We start from the raw sequence: 14,127 nt of genomic DNA on the forward strand, positions 1-14,127 counted from the left end.
ACATGTGCCTACCGAATTCTAATCAGTTTATCCTTGTGTTCAAGTGAAAGACGTTTGTGCCAAATTTGAGGATATTTCCGTGAGGCCTTCTCAAGATATTGAGTGAGGTCACACTGACCTTGACCTTTGACCACCAAATTGTAATCGTTCATCATTGAGTCCAAGTGGAAGTTTTTGCAAAATCTGAAAAAAATCGTTCTTGAGACATTGCATTCACGAGAATGTGTTGGACAGACAGAGGGACAGACAGACGAAAACCCCCAAAACAATGCCTCTGGCTATGCCTATCACCAGCATGGAGGCATAAACACTAGTTAAATAAAAAATCAGCAGAATCAAAAGGTAAAGAAACGTTTACTTTGACATGTTCACGATATAACACAGTGCATTGCAAAAACAAATGGCCAGTTATCAGTGTTCAACTGCTCAAATACATATAGTACGTCATGATGTCTAAAAAACTATCTCCATCAAGGCAGAGAAGTTCTTTAGATGACTTTTTGATAACATCACATCCATTCACTGGACTTCCTGTAGTCGTGAGTTTAAATGGGATCAGTGGTCCACAATCTTTCCATCATTTCAGCTGCAGCACCACCTGTAAGACACAAACATACTGCATATATCATTCTGATTAAGAGCAGATTCTCACTACTCACATAAAGTCAGATGGTTTACAGTTTGGTAAAATGCTGCAAAGGTTAGGTTTAAGGACACCACACTATTACTTTAGGCTAGAAATAATCAGCCAACATTTTAAAAAAGTTTTAGTACCTTTAAAGCTACTCATTTTAACTTAATAACGAAGATATGTAACGCTGCATGTTCTCCTCAGTGAATGGAGTTTTTCAGCTCTTTGTTGGTTTGGTTTAATGCCCTCAACCTTACTGTTTAAGCTCCCTCTCACCACTCAGTTTTATTTCCAACAGCAGCTGGCAGCTCTTTTTAGTGAGAAAGCTCTGTACACTCTCTGACAGACACAGAGAGACTAGCTGGTGAACACAATGGAGCAATAGTAGCTAGATATACAGATATTTTCCCCCAAGAGTTGGTGGATCCTCTGCAACCATGGCCTCCAGTTTCACTTTTATGCAGATGATACTCAACTCTACCTCCAATCCAAGACCATCACTGCGACCACTCACTCCACCCTCACCACCTGCCTGATGGACATTAAAACATGAATGCAAATAAATCTTCTGACATTCAACTGCAAAGTCGGAAGTCGTAATCATTGGCCTTCTTTTACCTCCATAATATTGTCCACCTCCGACCCTTACTGTCGTCTACTGCTGCAGAAACACTTATCTAGGCTTGACTACAGCAACAGTGGCCTCTACGGCACCACAAACACTGTCCTTAACAAACTTCAGTTTGTACAGGACTCTGATACTCACTTGCTCACCAGTACCTGCTCGTGACCACATCACCTCAGTCCCCCATGACCTCCACTGGCTCCCAGTTAAAAATAGGATAAACTTCAAGATTCTACTTCCTCCACCAGCACTCCCCGTCATAATGTCTCCGCTCTGCCGATGCTAACCTCCTTCTAATTCCCAGAACTAAGTGCCAAGCCTGGTGTAACAGGGCGTTCTGTGTTGCTGCCCCCTCTCTGTGGAACTCACCACCAAATCACATCAACAATGCCCCCACACTGTCAACATTCAAAAAGGCCCTCCCTGGCCAACACCCCTCACCCCAATGCTTTCATTTTATTTTACTGTCTTTATTAAATATTTGACTGTTTTTTCTTGTTTTGTTCTTTTTTTTTTTCTTTTTTTTACATGTATCCTTCCCTGTCAACACATTTCCACTCTGACCTTGTCACATATCGACATTTGGTCATGACTTGCAAGGTACCCTAGGTGCGTTAGTTGCTGAACTTCTGCGTGTCACATGCATTGTCTGTTTTCAAAATACACTTCCATTTTCACAGGAAATGTACAGTTTGCATACAGTCTTTGTCAAAGTAAAAGCACTGCATCGTGAACACTGAGAATTGACATTTTTTACCTTCAACAACAAATGCCCATGGTTATGTTTTGCCACCACGCGCTTGGGTTGGATTTAGGACAAAAGAACAGGGTTTGGGTTTAGATTCATATGTAAAGTGAACACTGACCCTCAGGGTGAAAGTCGGTGGTTGCTGGACCCATTCAACACCCCTCCTGCCAGCCTTACTTGGAGTGTCTCTTCCTTAACTTACATTGTTATCCAGCCATGTTTTCCCCTGACTGGTGCCGTCACAGAGTAATGTCTACTGTAAGTGTATCATGTCGACGTGAAAGGACAGCTTTATTCATCAGTGCCTGATGCTGGAGGCCACTGACCAAGTGCCAGTATTCGACGACTTTGGAGTTAGACCGTATTGAGTCTATATAAAAAGTCTTTGAGGAGCACTATATAAGTCTGACGTATTATTGTTGTTGTTGCTGTTGCTGTTAACAAAAGGAGAGTGAATATTGGACTTACAGTGATTAGATGGACTCCAAGTGACTGCCAGTTTTGCTTGGTGTCTGCTGGATGTGGAAATAATTAACTGTGTGCTAACACACTGGCAAGAGTAACTTAATGAGGTACTGGTATGTACAATGTGTTATTTTAAGCTTGTTCTGGAGTTCTGCCCCCAGAAAAGAAACTAATGTTTCAAAGGAACATGGAGATAGCCTATATTTTCCTTATTGTTAATAGGTCACATTGAAGACCCAAACCAACAGTGTGTTAGGCCGTCTCGATACTGTTTGACTGCCTGTCTGTTTCTCTCAGCTCCAGCCCATTGGTTTCCACTGAAGATGGAAATGTTTTTAAACACCTCACAAATATGCAAGTTCTTTTTTTTTTTTTTTTAAGTGAAAAACATTTCCCTAAAAGAGCTGGGCATAGGACAGTTTTTGTCTGTTTGTTATGGAGCAATAACAATGATCATAATGGAAAAAATAATATTAATAACTCATACTCCTACTACTGTGGAATTTGATTTTGAATTCAGTGTGTTTTGACAAAGTTGTGTGTGTGTGTGTGTGTGTGTGTGTGTGTGCACAGAATTTGAATGTAAAAAAAATTAATAATAATAATGTTTTTGAGGCAGTATCACAGTACTATATTGATTTAACATACTTCAGTGCATCCTGACAGTCATGATGGCTTTCTGCTGTAACAATGCCACCATCTAGTGTTTAAACGGTGGCAGTGTTTCTTCTATTACATTCTGATACCTAATGAATATCTACTACCTTACTCACTTCATTTTTAAAATTTCATGTATGAAATGTCCAAAATTTGAAATAGCACCACTGTGGAACACACACTGGCATATGTGAGAACTAGATTTACCACCTTGTGGTTGTATGCCTTCAGGAACAATACTGTTGCAGTTACAGTTTACAACCTGTCCAGACTCATATGCAGCCAAGACATCTGACAACGCTTCGAATAAACGTGTTGCTGCAAAAAAGCTACATATTCTAAAACATGGATGTTTTACACATATCTTCAACCCAGCAGCACAGGAGCAGTACAGTTTCAGGGTGGATATCCAAGATTTAGTGTCATCAATTCTGTATCTGACCAAATGTCTCCCCTTCTGTTCCTGAGATATGACATTGAGTAATGGCCAGAAAAGTGTTCCAGCAGAACATTATGATGTCACATTGAAGCTGACCTTTGACCTTTTGGATATAACATGTCATCACTTCATCATTTTATCCTTCTAGATAATCATAATTAGCACATGCATTCTTGAGTTATGGCCAAAAACAAGTTTTGTGAGGACACAGTGATGTTTGACCACCAAAATCTCACATCGTTGAGCCCTAGAGGAAGTTTGTGCCAAATTTGAGGAAATTCCTTCAAGGTGTTCCAAAGATATCAAGTTCACGAGAATGGGACTGACGGACAGATGGAAAAACAAAACCATAATGCCTGTGGCCACGGCTATCATCAAATTTGAAGAAATTCCTTCAAGGCTTTCCTGACATACTGAGTCCATGAGAATAAGACGGATGGACACACAACCCCAAAAGATAATGCCTCTGGCCACGGCTATTGCTGGCGCAGAGGCAAAAAGTTGTGTCAGGCTTTATTGTCCCCCGACAGAGCTGTGTTAAGTTTGATAAATGTTCTCAAGTGAGATCAGTTGAGTCACAACTGCACAAAGCACCTTAACTTTGGCAGCATTGTGGATGGTGGTCTATGAGGCCATTAAATACATCGAGACATACTGAAGAAGAATTGTTTTCACTATATTACCTATTTGTTCCATTCTGCAATTTTTAAAATGTCCTCATCGTCTCCTATGGTCGTATCTCACTTGAACTGTGCTACAATGCTTCCACGATCTGCAGGCTTCCAGAGAGTCTGACTGGGGCGCAGACTTCACCGAACTAAACTAAAAAATGGCCAAAAAACGACCAGTGTGTTTCTAGTGTAAGTAATACCTGATTTATTGAGTCATAGTTTGATCCTTATTTGCAAACATTTCTGTATTTGAATGTGTGTAGCCTATGTGTTGTATAGAAATGTATCAATATCATTTTGTTTAGTCCCAAAAAAGCCTTAACAGGGGGAATTATATTTTGTTATCTGCAGGAACAGATGAGCAGATACTATTCGTCATTTTGCTTGAGGAATATGACAGCAGCGATCCCCATGTCCGTGACTGTAGCTGTCGCTCTAAGGTTTCCTAGGCAACAAGTGAAACAAACGTGTCAATCTGTGGCTTTTATAGTATTGCAGTCTGACACCCTTGCAGACTGAACACGTCACAGGAGGTGCCACTGCAGTCTGCGAAGGCTTCGTCCGCAGGTCTGGAAGGTGAACATTTGGATTTGGCCTACAAGTTTGAAACTGTCTGCGGTCAAGTTGCATCATGCGTAAGGAAGAAAAATGCGTGTAACAAAGAAAGACGTTATGTCTGGTTCTGCTGTGTCCATTCTGAAACTTTTTTTCTGTCAGTTGCAACTTTGACAAATTAAAAATAAAAGTATTTTAATGTTCGCAGACTAATCTATTGATTAACTAACCAAAACTATTAACGTATTTATTGTGTGTGTGTGTGTGTTTACCTTATTAGCAGCCTCTAGTGAACTGATGAGTGTGTTTAACTCCTCTCTGTTCATCTCCATGGTGACAGTCCGAAGGGCTCTGTTCTCTCTCACATCCAGACTGAGACTGAGCAGAGGAGTGTTGAGAGACGAGATCTTATCACTGGACAGAGCTAACTGCAGGGAGAGGACAGGAGACAGGGACAGGAAACACAGGAGGTGAAAGTAAGACAGAGCAGCACTGCAGGGACAGACAGTATTTCACCATGCCTATGTTTACAGAGACCATGAACTTAGACCAAACCGTCCCGTATGAGCACTGGACAGCGGTGACTAGCTGGCCAGTAGGGTCATGAAAAATAGTTGTTTGCTGCCACAGTAAATTTCTGAATGTTGTATATTGCGTCTTCAGTATCACAAAATATTTAAGGTAATATTGAGGCATTTAGCCTTGGCAGAGGTCTGCACTCTCCTAGTGCCCTTGTAGTTGATCAATTAAATATTATTAGCTTTTGAAAAGGCCCGTGTCTCAAATAAACGTGGTATTAATTGAGTGACATAAATGCAAATAACTATGCTTCAAAATAGCAACACTTGGTGACCCACTGACCGTCACTGTCTTCAAGTGAAATGATAAAGCTCCTCCAGCAGGCATTATTGGAAAACAAATCTCCCAGAGAGTAAGGAAGCTAATAAGAGACACAACTATTTTAATAGCAACAGCCACTGAATACGTAATATTGCAATTTAAATCACACTGAATTCATTGCACTGAAATATTTTACTTTGGCAACCACCTATCTTAATTTATTTGTTCAGAATTTTGGTGAAATGAACCTCTTTAAAATTACATAATGTAATTAATGTAAGTATATAATGCAAAACTTCTTCATTTGAAATTTCAAAAACTAAATAAAAGTTTTTCCTTCTTTTTCAATGTTCACAAATTCAGATCCAAAAATTCAAGTTACCGTATATTTCCAAATAGTCGCCCGGTGGCAAATAGCCGCAGGGCACCTAATAGCCGCCGGGGGTTTGACCCCATTTTGCGTATTAAACGCCGGTCCGATTAAACGCCCGGATGATTACTTCCTCATTCATTGCCTCATGGCTGCCCCTCCTTGAGGGACTGTTTGCGCTTTTACGCACGGGTCGGTGGTGAAGTGGTGCACATGACTCGTTCTACGGACGGACAGACAGACGGACAGACAGCCACGTGTCTAAAACAGGTAATACATCTGGCTACATCTTTCCCACATCAAATATCCGTGATCACCTACACCCGCGTGCGTAAAAACGCACACAATTCCGTGTCCTCTCCCCGCGGATGCTGTGATTTGATGGCCTGGTACTCATTGTAGCCCACTCTTATAAGACCCAGTAATAATAATGATAATAATAACAATAATAATAATAATAATAATAAGTTACTGTGGACCTATATGCCATGCCTTCTAACAAAATTACCAGAAGAGTTCACTGAAAAACAGGTAATGTCAGCCTGAATTACTCATGTGCGTCCCTGGTGAAAATTGCTGACATGCATGGGGAATACAGCTTCTACAGGCTCGTCATAGCTTAATGTCAGGACTCAGGGACCAGAATTCGGGATGGCGGACCGTCAGAATGGCGATATTTAGGTGTGGCGGCCTGTAACTGTTGGTTAAATGGCCCGTTCGGTTGGTATTCGGATAACTGGGCTTTACTGGTATAATGCAATAGCACCACCCAGCGGTGAAACCCGTGTACACAAAAAAAATGACCCACTCTAAACGTTTAGAGATTTTTGTACAAGAACTCACGCCTACCTTATACAGTATTTTTGCACTAAAAAACATACTGGACAGGAACTGTAACCAAATAACGGCTTGGTGCAGATCGGTGCAAAAAAAAAAAAAAAATCAAAAGCCTTGAGCAAATAGCTGCCTGGTTCTTTTAAACGCCTGGGGTCAAAATCAATTTTGTGAAATAAATGCCCGGGCTACTATTTGGAAAAATACGGTACATGATTACAAAAAATAGATTTAGGCAGCTTAAATTCAATTGGTCAAATTTAGATCTAAGATTTCAAGTTGAAAAAAAAAAACTCAAAAAGAACATCAGTCAAATTTGATTGGTCAACACATTCAGACTCTATTGCCTGTCGAGCTTGTCCTGGGTAGCCTGGATGTTGCTATTTGAATTTTTATAAGCTGAATTTTTAGATCTGAATTTAACCAATTAAATTTGCGCAAACTGAAACTATTTTTTTGTTTTTGTTTTTTGAAATTCTGAAACTTGAATTTTTAGATCTGACTTTAACCAATCGATTTTGAGGAAACTGAATCTATTTTGTTTGTTTGTTTTTTTTCCCTTTAATTCTGAAACTTGAACTTTTGAATCTCAATTTGTGAACACTGAAAAACAAATATGTTCAATTTCTGCTTTTTTGAAATTGCAAATCGAGAATTTTCACATTTTAATTTCAAACAGGTGAATGCAGAACAAATAAATTTAGATACTTGGTTTTCACAGTTAAAAATTCCAATGCCAAGAATTTAGTGGTGTTTAAATTTTAACATTAAGTATTCAATGGCAGTTAAAATTCAAATACTTTTGCCTCCTATTTGATTCCATAATAGAGAAGTTTAATAGATTCATACCTCAGACATTTTTTCTATGTCATTCTTCTGTGCCTAATTCCATTAATATATCATTATTTGTGTTTGCTTTGTATTTGTGATTGTATTATAGCCTTCAGTTCAAGTTAACCCTTCTATGTTAGGCCTTTCTGTCTTACATTAGGTCGTTCTTTCAAACATGAACATGGAAAAAGATGCAGGTTTAAATAGTAAGCATTTATAATAAGTGTGTTTCAGACTGCCTGCTATCAGCTCAGGTGTGCTGACTGTTAACTCCTCCCCTGCAAGAGGCCATTTGTTCTGTGTTTGCTTAGTATCACACTCTGATGAAGAAATTTCATCAGAGCACTGAAAGCTTAAAACTGGGTGTTTGCAGTAGAGAAAAGTGTGCAGGTGCTTTCACTTCTTTTCGCTGACTTTAAAGTATAATGTTAATCCAGTTTTGACACTCACATTAGAAACACATTAGAAATACCAAGTAAAGCCAATTAAACCCTGAAGAACAGAGCATTAAGCCACCTTAAGTTGCCAGTCAAAGTCCTGCAGAGTGGCAGAGGAGATGGAGTTGGTTCTGTCCAGCAGAGCGTCGCGGATCTCCTCCTGTCTGGCTCTCAGCACATTCAGCACAGCCTCAGCATGGCTGCTGCCCACATCTGACAGCCCTGCCAGCACCTGTACACAGCCAGCAGGAGGAAAGCTGAGAATCTGACCTGAGAGCAGCCGCACATCCAGCTGCTGGAGAACTGCTGCTGAGAGTCAAACCATGTGCTTCATTCACACAGCCTGCGTGCTGTATAAACAGATATTCTACAGATGGATGTGACAAAACTCAGCATTTAAATCCCCAAGTCAGTAATATAGTCTGTGCACATCATGCAATAACCTTGTTAATAATTGTTAATAATACCACATAGTGCAGTAATTAAAGGCAACTTTATTTTCATCTTCATTCCAAATGGCGACTACAACCCTGGCTAAAATAGTCCATTATGTGGTGTTGCTCTCTCACCTCTTCATCAGAGCTGTTGCTCCCCACTGCCAGGCGGAACAGGGCAGTCAGGGAATTGAGCAGCTCCAGCCACTCCTCCAAGCTCCAGGTGGTGCTGTAATCTGCCCTGTGAGGAGGCTCCCGCCCACACAGTCCATCCACCACCCTGTGACACAGCTACACAGGAGACAATACTGTCAGGACCGCGGTTTGGCATTTGGTAGTGTGAAACAAAAACAAGCTAGTCCCTGGGAATTTGAATTTTGGCATTTTGTTTGTTTTGTATGCCTCAGTACCGGCGATAGCCATGGCCACAGGCATTATGTCTTTGGGTTGTCCATCTGTCCGTCAGTCCCATTCTCGTGAATGAGATACCTTAGGAACGCCTTAAAGGAATTTCCTCAAATGTGGCACAAACGTCCACTTAGACTCAAGGATGAACTGATCAGATTTTGGTGGTCAGAGGTCAAGATCACTGTGACCTTTGCTGCATTTCATTAGTAGTTCCACATGCCCTCATTCATTTACCCTCAGCCCTTGGTATTACATTACAGCTTTATGTTGCACGGAGGCTGCTTGGAGAGCTGAGGGAAAGTAGGCTGGAGAGGAATGGGGGATTTAAATGCAATGCACCTTTCCACATTCATTTTTCAGCTCAACTATCGTGGATCGACTGTTTGTTTCAGGATCAGTGCTATTCTGCTTTTTTTTTCTTTTTCTATGCAATCAGTTATATGACTTTTTTCCAGTTAAATATCAAGCTATTAGAGATTTTTTGAAGATCTGCTGATAAGCGAGTGATATATTAGAAAAACTGAAACTGAAAAGCATGCTGAATCGTAAATTTATTTCATTTTATTTTTATTTGATTTATTTTCCAATTTAGCTTCACCATCTGCAGGTGGTGCAACCAGTTTTACATACATTACTGCCTCCTAATGCCCCCTTGCATCCAATGCATAACTGCATTGCATTTTGGGTGACATAGACCTCTAGAGTGATCATTTCACTCAATTATGTAGCCCTCTGATGGAAGATCTCAACAAGTTCACCTCAGGTTTTCAAACACATTGAATGGCAGTTACAATGGCAGCAGGGATTCCCCAGAGGGCTAGTGCAGAGGGGAAGTCAATGAGGGCATGTAGAAATAATGAAACGTAGCCCTGTCTCATTATGGTGAATGCGATGTCTAAAGAAGGCCTTGAGGGAATTTCCTTAATTTGGCACAAACATCCACGTGGACCCAAGGATGAACTGATCTGAATTAAGTGGTTAAAGGTCAAGGTCACTGTGACCTCATAAAACATGTTTTTGACCATAACTCAAGAATCCTTATTAATTATGTAAAGTTTTACACAAATGTCTTATCAGATATGATGATGGCCATCGATTAATGTCATATCTCAGGAACACAAGGGGAGACATTTGGTCAGATTCTGAATTGGTGACACTAATCTTGGGTGCCCACCTTGAAACAGTGCTAATTGTATAGCTCTTCTGTGGTGTTGGGTTGCAGATGAGTGTGAAGTATTGACGTTTTAGAATTTGTAGCTTCTTTGCAGCAACATCCACATTTGAAGCATTGTCTACTGTCATGGCTACATATGAGTCTAGACAGTCATGGATGTAAGCTATGACTGCAACTTGACTTACAACGGCATACAACTGCCTGCCCGTAATTCTAGTTTTTAATTATTATAAACTTTGTCCAAAAAGGTAATTTTGACTGTTGGGCTATGAAATTAGCTCCCATCTGTCCCCCATATGGGTATATTGCTTTAACTATGATTTGAAACTGACTGTGGGTATCCCAGCATGCATTGAGAGAGAGGCAGTGTACACCACTGGACAAGTTTGTCACAGAGCAACACACACACACACACACACACACACACACACACACACACAAAAAACCACTTTAATGCATAAGAGTTTCCAAATCACCAAACCTGCATGGCTTTGGAGTGTGAGAAGAACTGCGTGATTAGTCAACCTAGTTAATGCTGTTACCCTACTCACTAAACTTATATTACAATTATTATAAGTTTAGTGAGTAGGGTAAACTAAACTTATAATAATTGTAATATAAGTTTAGTGAGTAGGGTAACAGCATTAAACTAAACTTTTATTACAATTATTATAAGTTTAGTTTACCCTACTCACTAAACTTATATTACAATTATTATATTTTGTACAACTGTTGTACTTATTATTCAAAGATTTATTTTAACTTTAACTTTTATATAGTGAATTGTTGTCATGTTTTGTGGGATACTGTGCAATGTTCATTATGCATGGTGCAAAGTAGCATTTAAAAATGATTTGGTTAATGAAAGATGTGATTAGCAATTTCATTTGATTTTTATTGGGAATTTGAAAGCAAAATGACTCAAAGGAGTGTCATGACACAAAAATTCCAGAGGAGAGTACATAAAAGCTAAAAACACTAGTTTCCAATGTGGTCCTCCATGGAAACAGCAAACACAACACGTGGAAACATACAGTTAATGGAAACTTTTCAAATGGCTCTTTTGATATATTTGGCACATATGGAATATAATATGTGTTTTTTTGTTTTTTTATTGTGTAATCACCTGAAAAAAAAGAATCATTGTGTTTTCATTACCTTAGAATGAGACGATTACATCTACAATGGGAGACGGTCCATATCTACTAAGTCCTCCATGTTGCACCACCATGTTTCTATAGTAGCCCAGAAGAGACAAACCAAACACTGGCTCTCACCTTTTCAGCTACCGTTATTAGTAGCACTTCCACAATGAGAGCATCAGAAAAAAAGTGTTTTTTACCAGGTTAAATCACCAGGTCTGTTTGTTTCTTAGAGAAAGAGACCTCTGAAGACAACTTGGCTCCAGTAAAAACCTCCTGAACGTCTTGAATCTCCAACAAGTGTCAGAGAAAATCCAATTCTAACATGAAAAAGCTTTATTTAGTGTTTTTACTGGTTTAAATCACCTGGACTCTCATTTATAAAATAATGCGTAGGATCCACAATAAATTTGTACGTATGGACAAAAGCCAAAATTGGCGTGCGACAAAAAATATTTGACAATTTCTACAATTCATCTTCCACCTCACCATCTGTGTCACTGATTTCTTTCTCCAAAATGTTCATAGGCATAGGTCAAATTCTCCCCTAGTGATGTGAATTGCTGTGCCGAGGCTTCGAAGCGTGTGTCGAGTAATCCAGAAAGTGTTTCCGCGATGCGCGTATCAAGGCTTGTGTTGTTTCAGACGAGTGACGTCATTGGTGACGTCCGAAGCCTCGCTGGCCAGCTGTACCATGTGACTGGTTCGGGAAGTGGTTCAGATCTATATATACAAACCACTAAGTGTAATAGCTTTTGTTGTCCAGTAGATGGCTTAGTAGAGCAAATGAAGCATCAAGAAGCTTTGCCCTTGAGTGAACCAATTTGATGAAAAGCTTCAATGCTTCATGAAGCTTCATCTGCCCATCACTATTCTCCCCAGTCTGATTTTATACGGGTGAGCAGGTGCATGGTTAGTTGCCCATCCTCAACATGCTAAACAATGTAGGAAAACACTGGTATCTTTAAAGTGAAACTGCTTTATTCTGTGTTTTTACCGGTTTAAATAACCTGGTCCATTTATTTTGGAGAAGAAGAGAACTCTGCGGATAATTCTGCTCCAGATAAAAACCTCCTGAACAATGAACACTGAAGGAATTACGACAAAGAGAAGTTTTCAGCTGGTTGTAATGTGCAGTCCTCACCACTAGATGCCACTCAATCTTCCTACATCTTACACACTGGGCCTTTAAACCAGGAGACGTGAGATGGTAAGTGATTGACGGACACAAAGTAAACTTCAGTATTTTGTAATAATTCATTTTGTGAAACTAAACCATCATCTTGTTGAATGCTAATTTGTTTTTTGTTTTAAATGCATTAACCTATGTTAATGATATCACTTTAAAATGCACTCATTGATATTAATCAGACACTGAGATCTGCAATTGTTTTGGTGGCACACTCCAGAGTCCTTCTATATAAAGACTGGAATAAAATATCTACTGAGCCCTCACATTAGTTGGAAGCGACAATACAATCTGCATTGTGCCAGTCCTCATGCTGGAGCTGTGTTTTAGCCCAGCAGCTGGTTACGAGTTTGAATTTAACATATGACCCATCATTTACAGTACCGCCTCGGTAAGTAACAGAAAACCAGAGCCAAAGGTGGTATTTATCTGCTGCTGAATGACTGACTGTATGCTGTATTGTACGTCGGAAATATATGAGAGGAGCAGTCAGTGAAGAGGTGTAAAACATGAGGTTATTATCTCCGTATTTTACGCGGTGCCACCGCCAGATGCTTCATTACACATTTAGAAAACTAAAGTAGTGTCATTACTCCTGTATTCAACGCTTGGTACTTACTTTTAGACAGTCTGTTGCTGGTAACCTGTTCAGTAACACCACCATGTTTTCATTTGGTTCCGCCTGCTGCTGATCAGCTGATCGTAGTCACATGGTAGAGTGAGCTGCGTTCAGGTGGCGTGGAAAAACGAGTTTCATCATCTCCATAAACCGTTACTAGATAGAAATACTGTGCAATACACATAATTCGGTACATACATCAGTATTTTGCCTTAATAATTGTGGCCTCGGTTAATATATAGAGAATTGTACAGATGTTGGCTCAGAAAACCAACCAATTGAGTGTGACCTTGGTCGTTGGGAAGGAGGCAACAGGCAACGTGAACCAATTGTAAATGTATAAAGTGTTATTTTATACTATAATTTTTTGAAGCCGAATGTAATACATAACCCCACTGATTCCTATTTTGTAATACTTCGCATAAAAACGACTCATGTACGTTTAATACCGAAAAAATCTAAATTTAACAATGTGTCTTTGGGTTTCAATGTGACGCTGCTCCGAAGGGAAGGGGAACCTCTCACAGCCGTGCCGCGACTTGTGTTTCACATCCTGCTTTGTGTTGCGGCAGGCTGTTTGTTTGTGGAGTATCAGGTCGTGTCACGGTGATGAACGGCGATGTGACCGAAGCGACTTTGTTCACCCGAAGACAGGCAGCATATGGCGATAAACAGCAGGGTAAGTGTCGCCTGTCACTGTTTGTGCTGTGGATAAAGACAGCTCTCTTCCAGGAAGAGACGGGAATGCTGCGCTCATTCATTACAGTAATGGAGAACAACTGGAGGCATATTGCTTCATCAACTGTTGTCAGTTAGTCGAGGGTCGATACTTGAGGCCGTACAGGTCATCTTACGCGATAAAACTTTGCTTGATAAACATGAAGTTATCACAGCTGCTGAACCTTGACCACATATAAGGCAGTGTTTCGTTAGCACCGAGTATTGACAAAACAATAAATGAGTTCTTTGGGGACTTTTTCCCAGTTAGAAACCCTATTGAGATAAGCTGGGTAAACAGGCGTGGTTTACAAGGCTCTAGTGCAGCTTTGTATGTTGCG

General features: G+C 40.0%; 2 protein-coding genes across 3 annotated transcripts in view; one reads left to right on the top strand and one right to left on the bottom strand.

The window, feature by feature from the left end:
- Positions 1-335: 335 nt before the first annotated feature.
- commd8 (COMM domain containing 8) lies at positions 336-13,184 on the bottom strand. 2 transcript variants are annotated; one of them, XM_078174876.1, is made up of 6 exons: positions 13,070-13,184; positions 8,673-8,828; positions 8,183-8,335; positions 5,064-5,219; positions 541-598; positions 336-493 (listed from the first exon to the last, which is right to left on the bottom strand). In XM_078174876.1, the coding sequence occupies exons 1-5, from the start codon at positions 13,112-13,114 to the stop codon at positions 578-580; spliced, it is 531 nt and encodes a 176-aa protein (XP_078031002.1). In that variant the 5' UTR covers positions 13,115-13,184; the 3' UTR covers positions 336-493; positions 541-577. The 2 variants fall into 2 exon arrangements, with proteins under 2 accessions (XP_078031002.1, XP_033498058.1); XM_033642167.2 differs by having other exon boundaries at positions 336-598.
- Positions 13,185-13,568: 384 nt separating this feature from the next.
- The window catches only part of atp10d (ATPase phospholipid transporting 10D), a 42,103-nt gene continuing 41,544 nt past the window's right edge, over positions 13,569-14,127 (top strand). Inside the window, exon 1 of the mRNA XM_033642791.2 lies at positions 13,569-13,748. The gene's annotated coding sequence lies outside the window, so the exon portion shown is untranslated. The remainder of the gene's footprint in view (positions 13,749-14,127) is intronic.

This window comes from Epinephelus lanceolatus, chromosome 15, assembly GCF_041903045.1.
Source record: "Epinephelus lanceolatus isolate andai-2023 chromosome 15, ASM4190304v1, whole genome shotgun sequence".
NCBI classification, from domain to species: Eukaryota; Metazoa; Chordata; class Actinopteri; order Perciformes; family Serranidae; genus Epinephelus; species Epinephelus lanceolatus.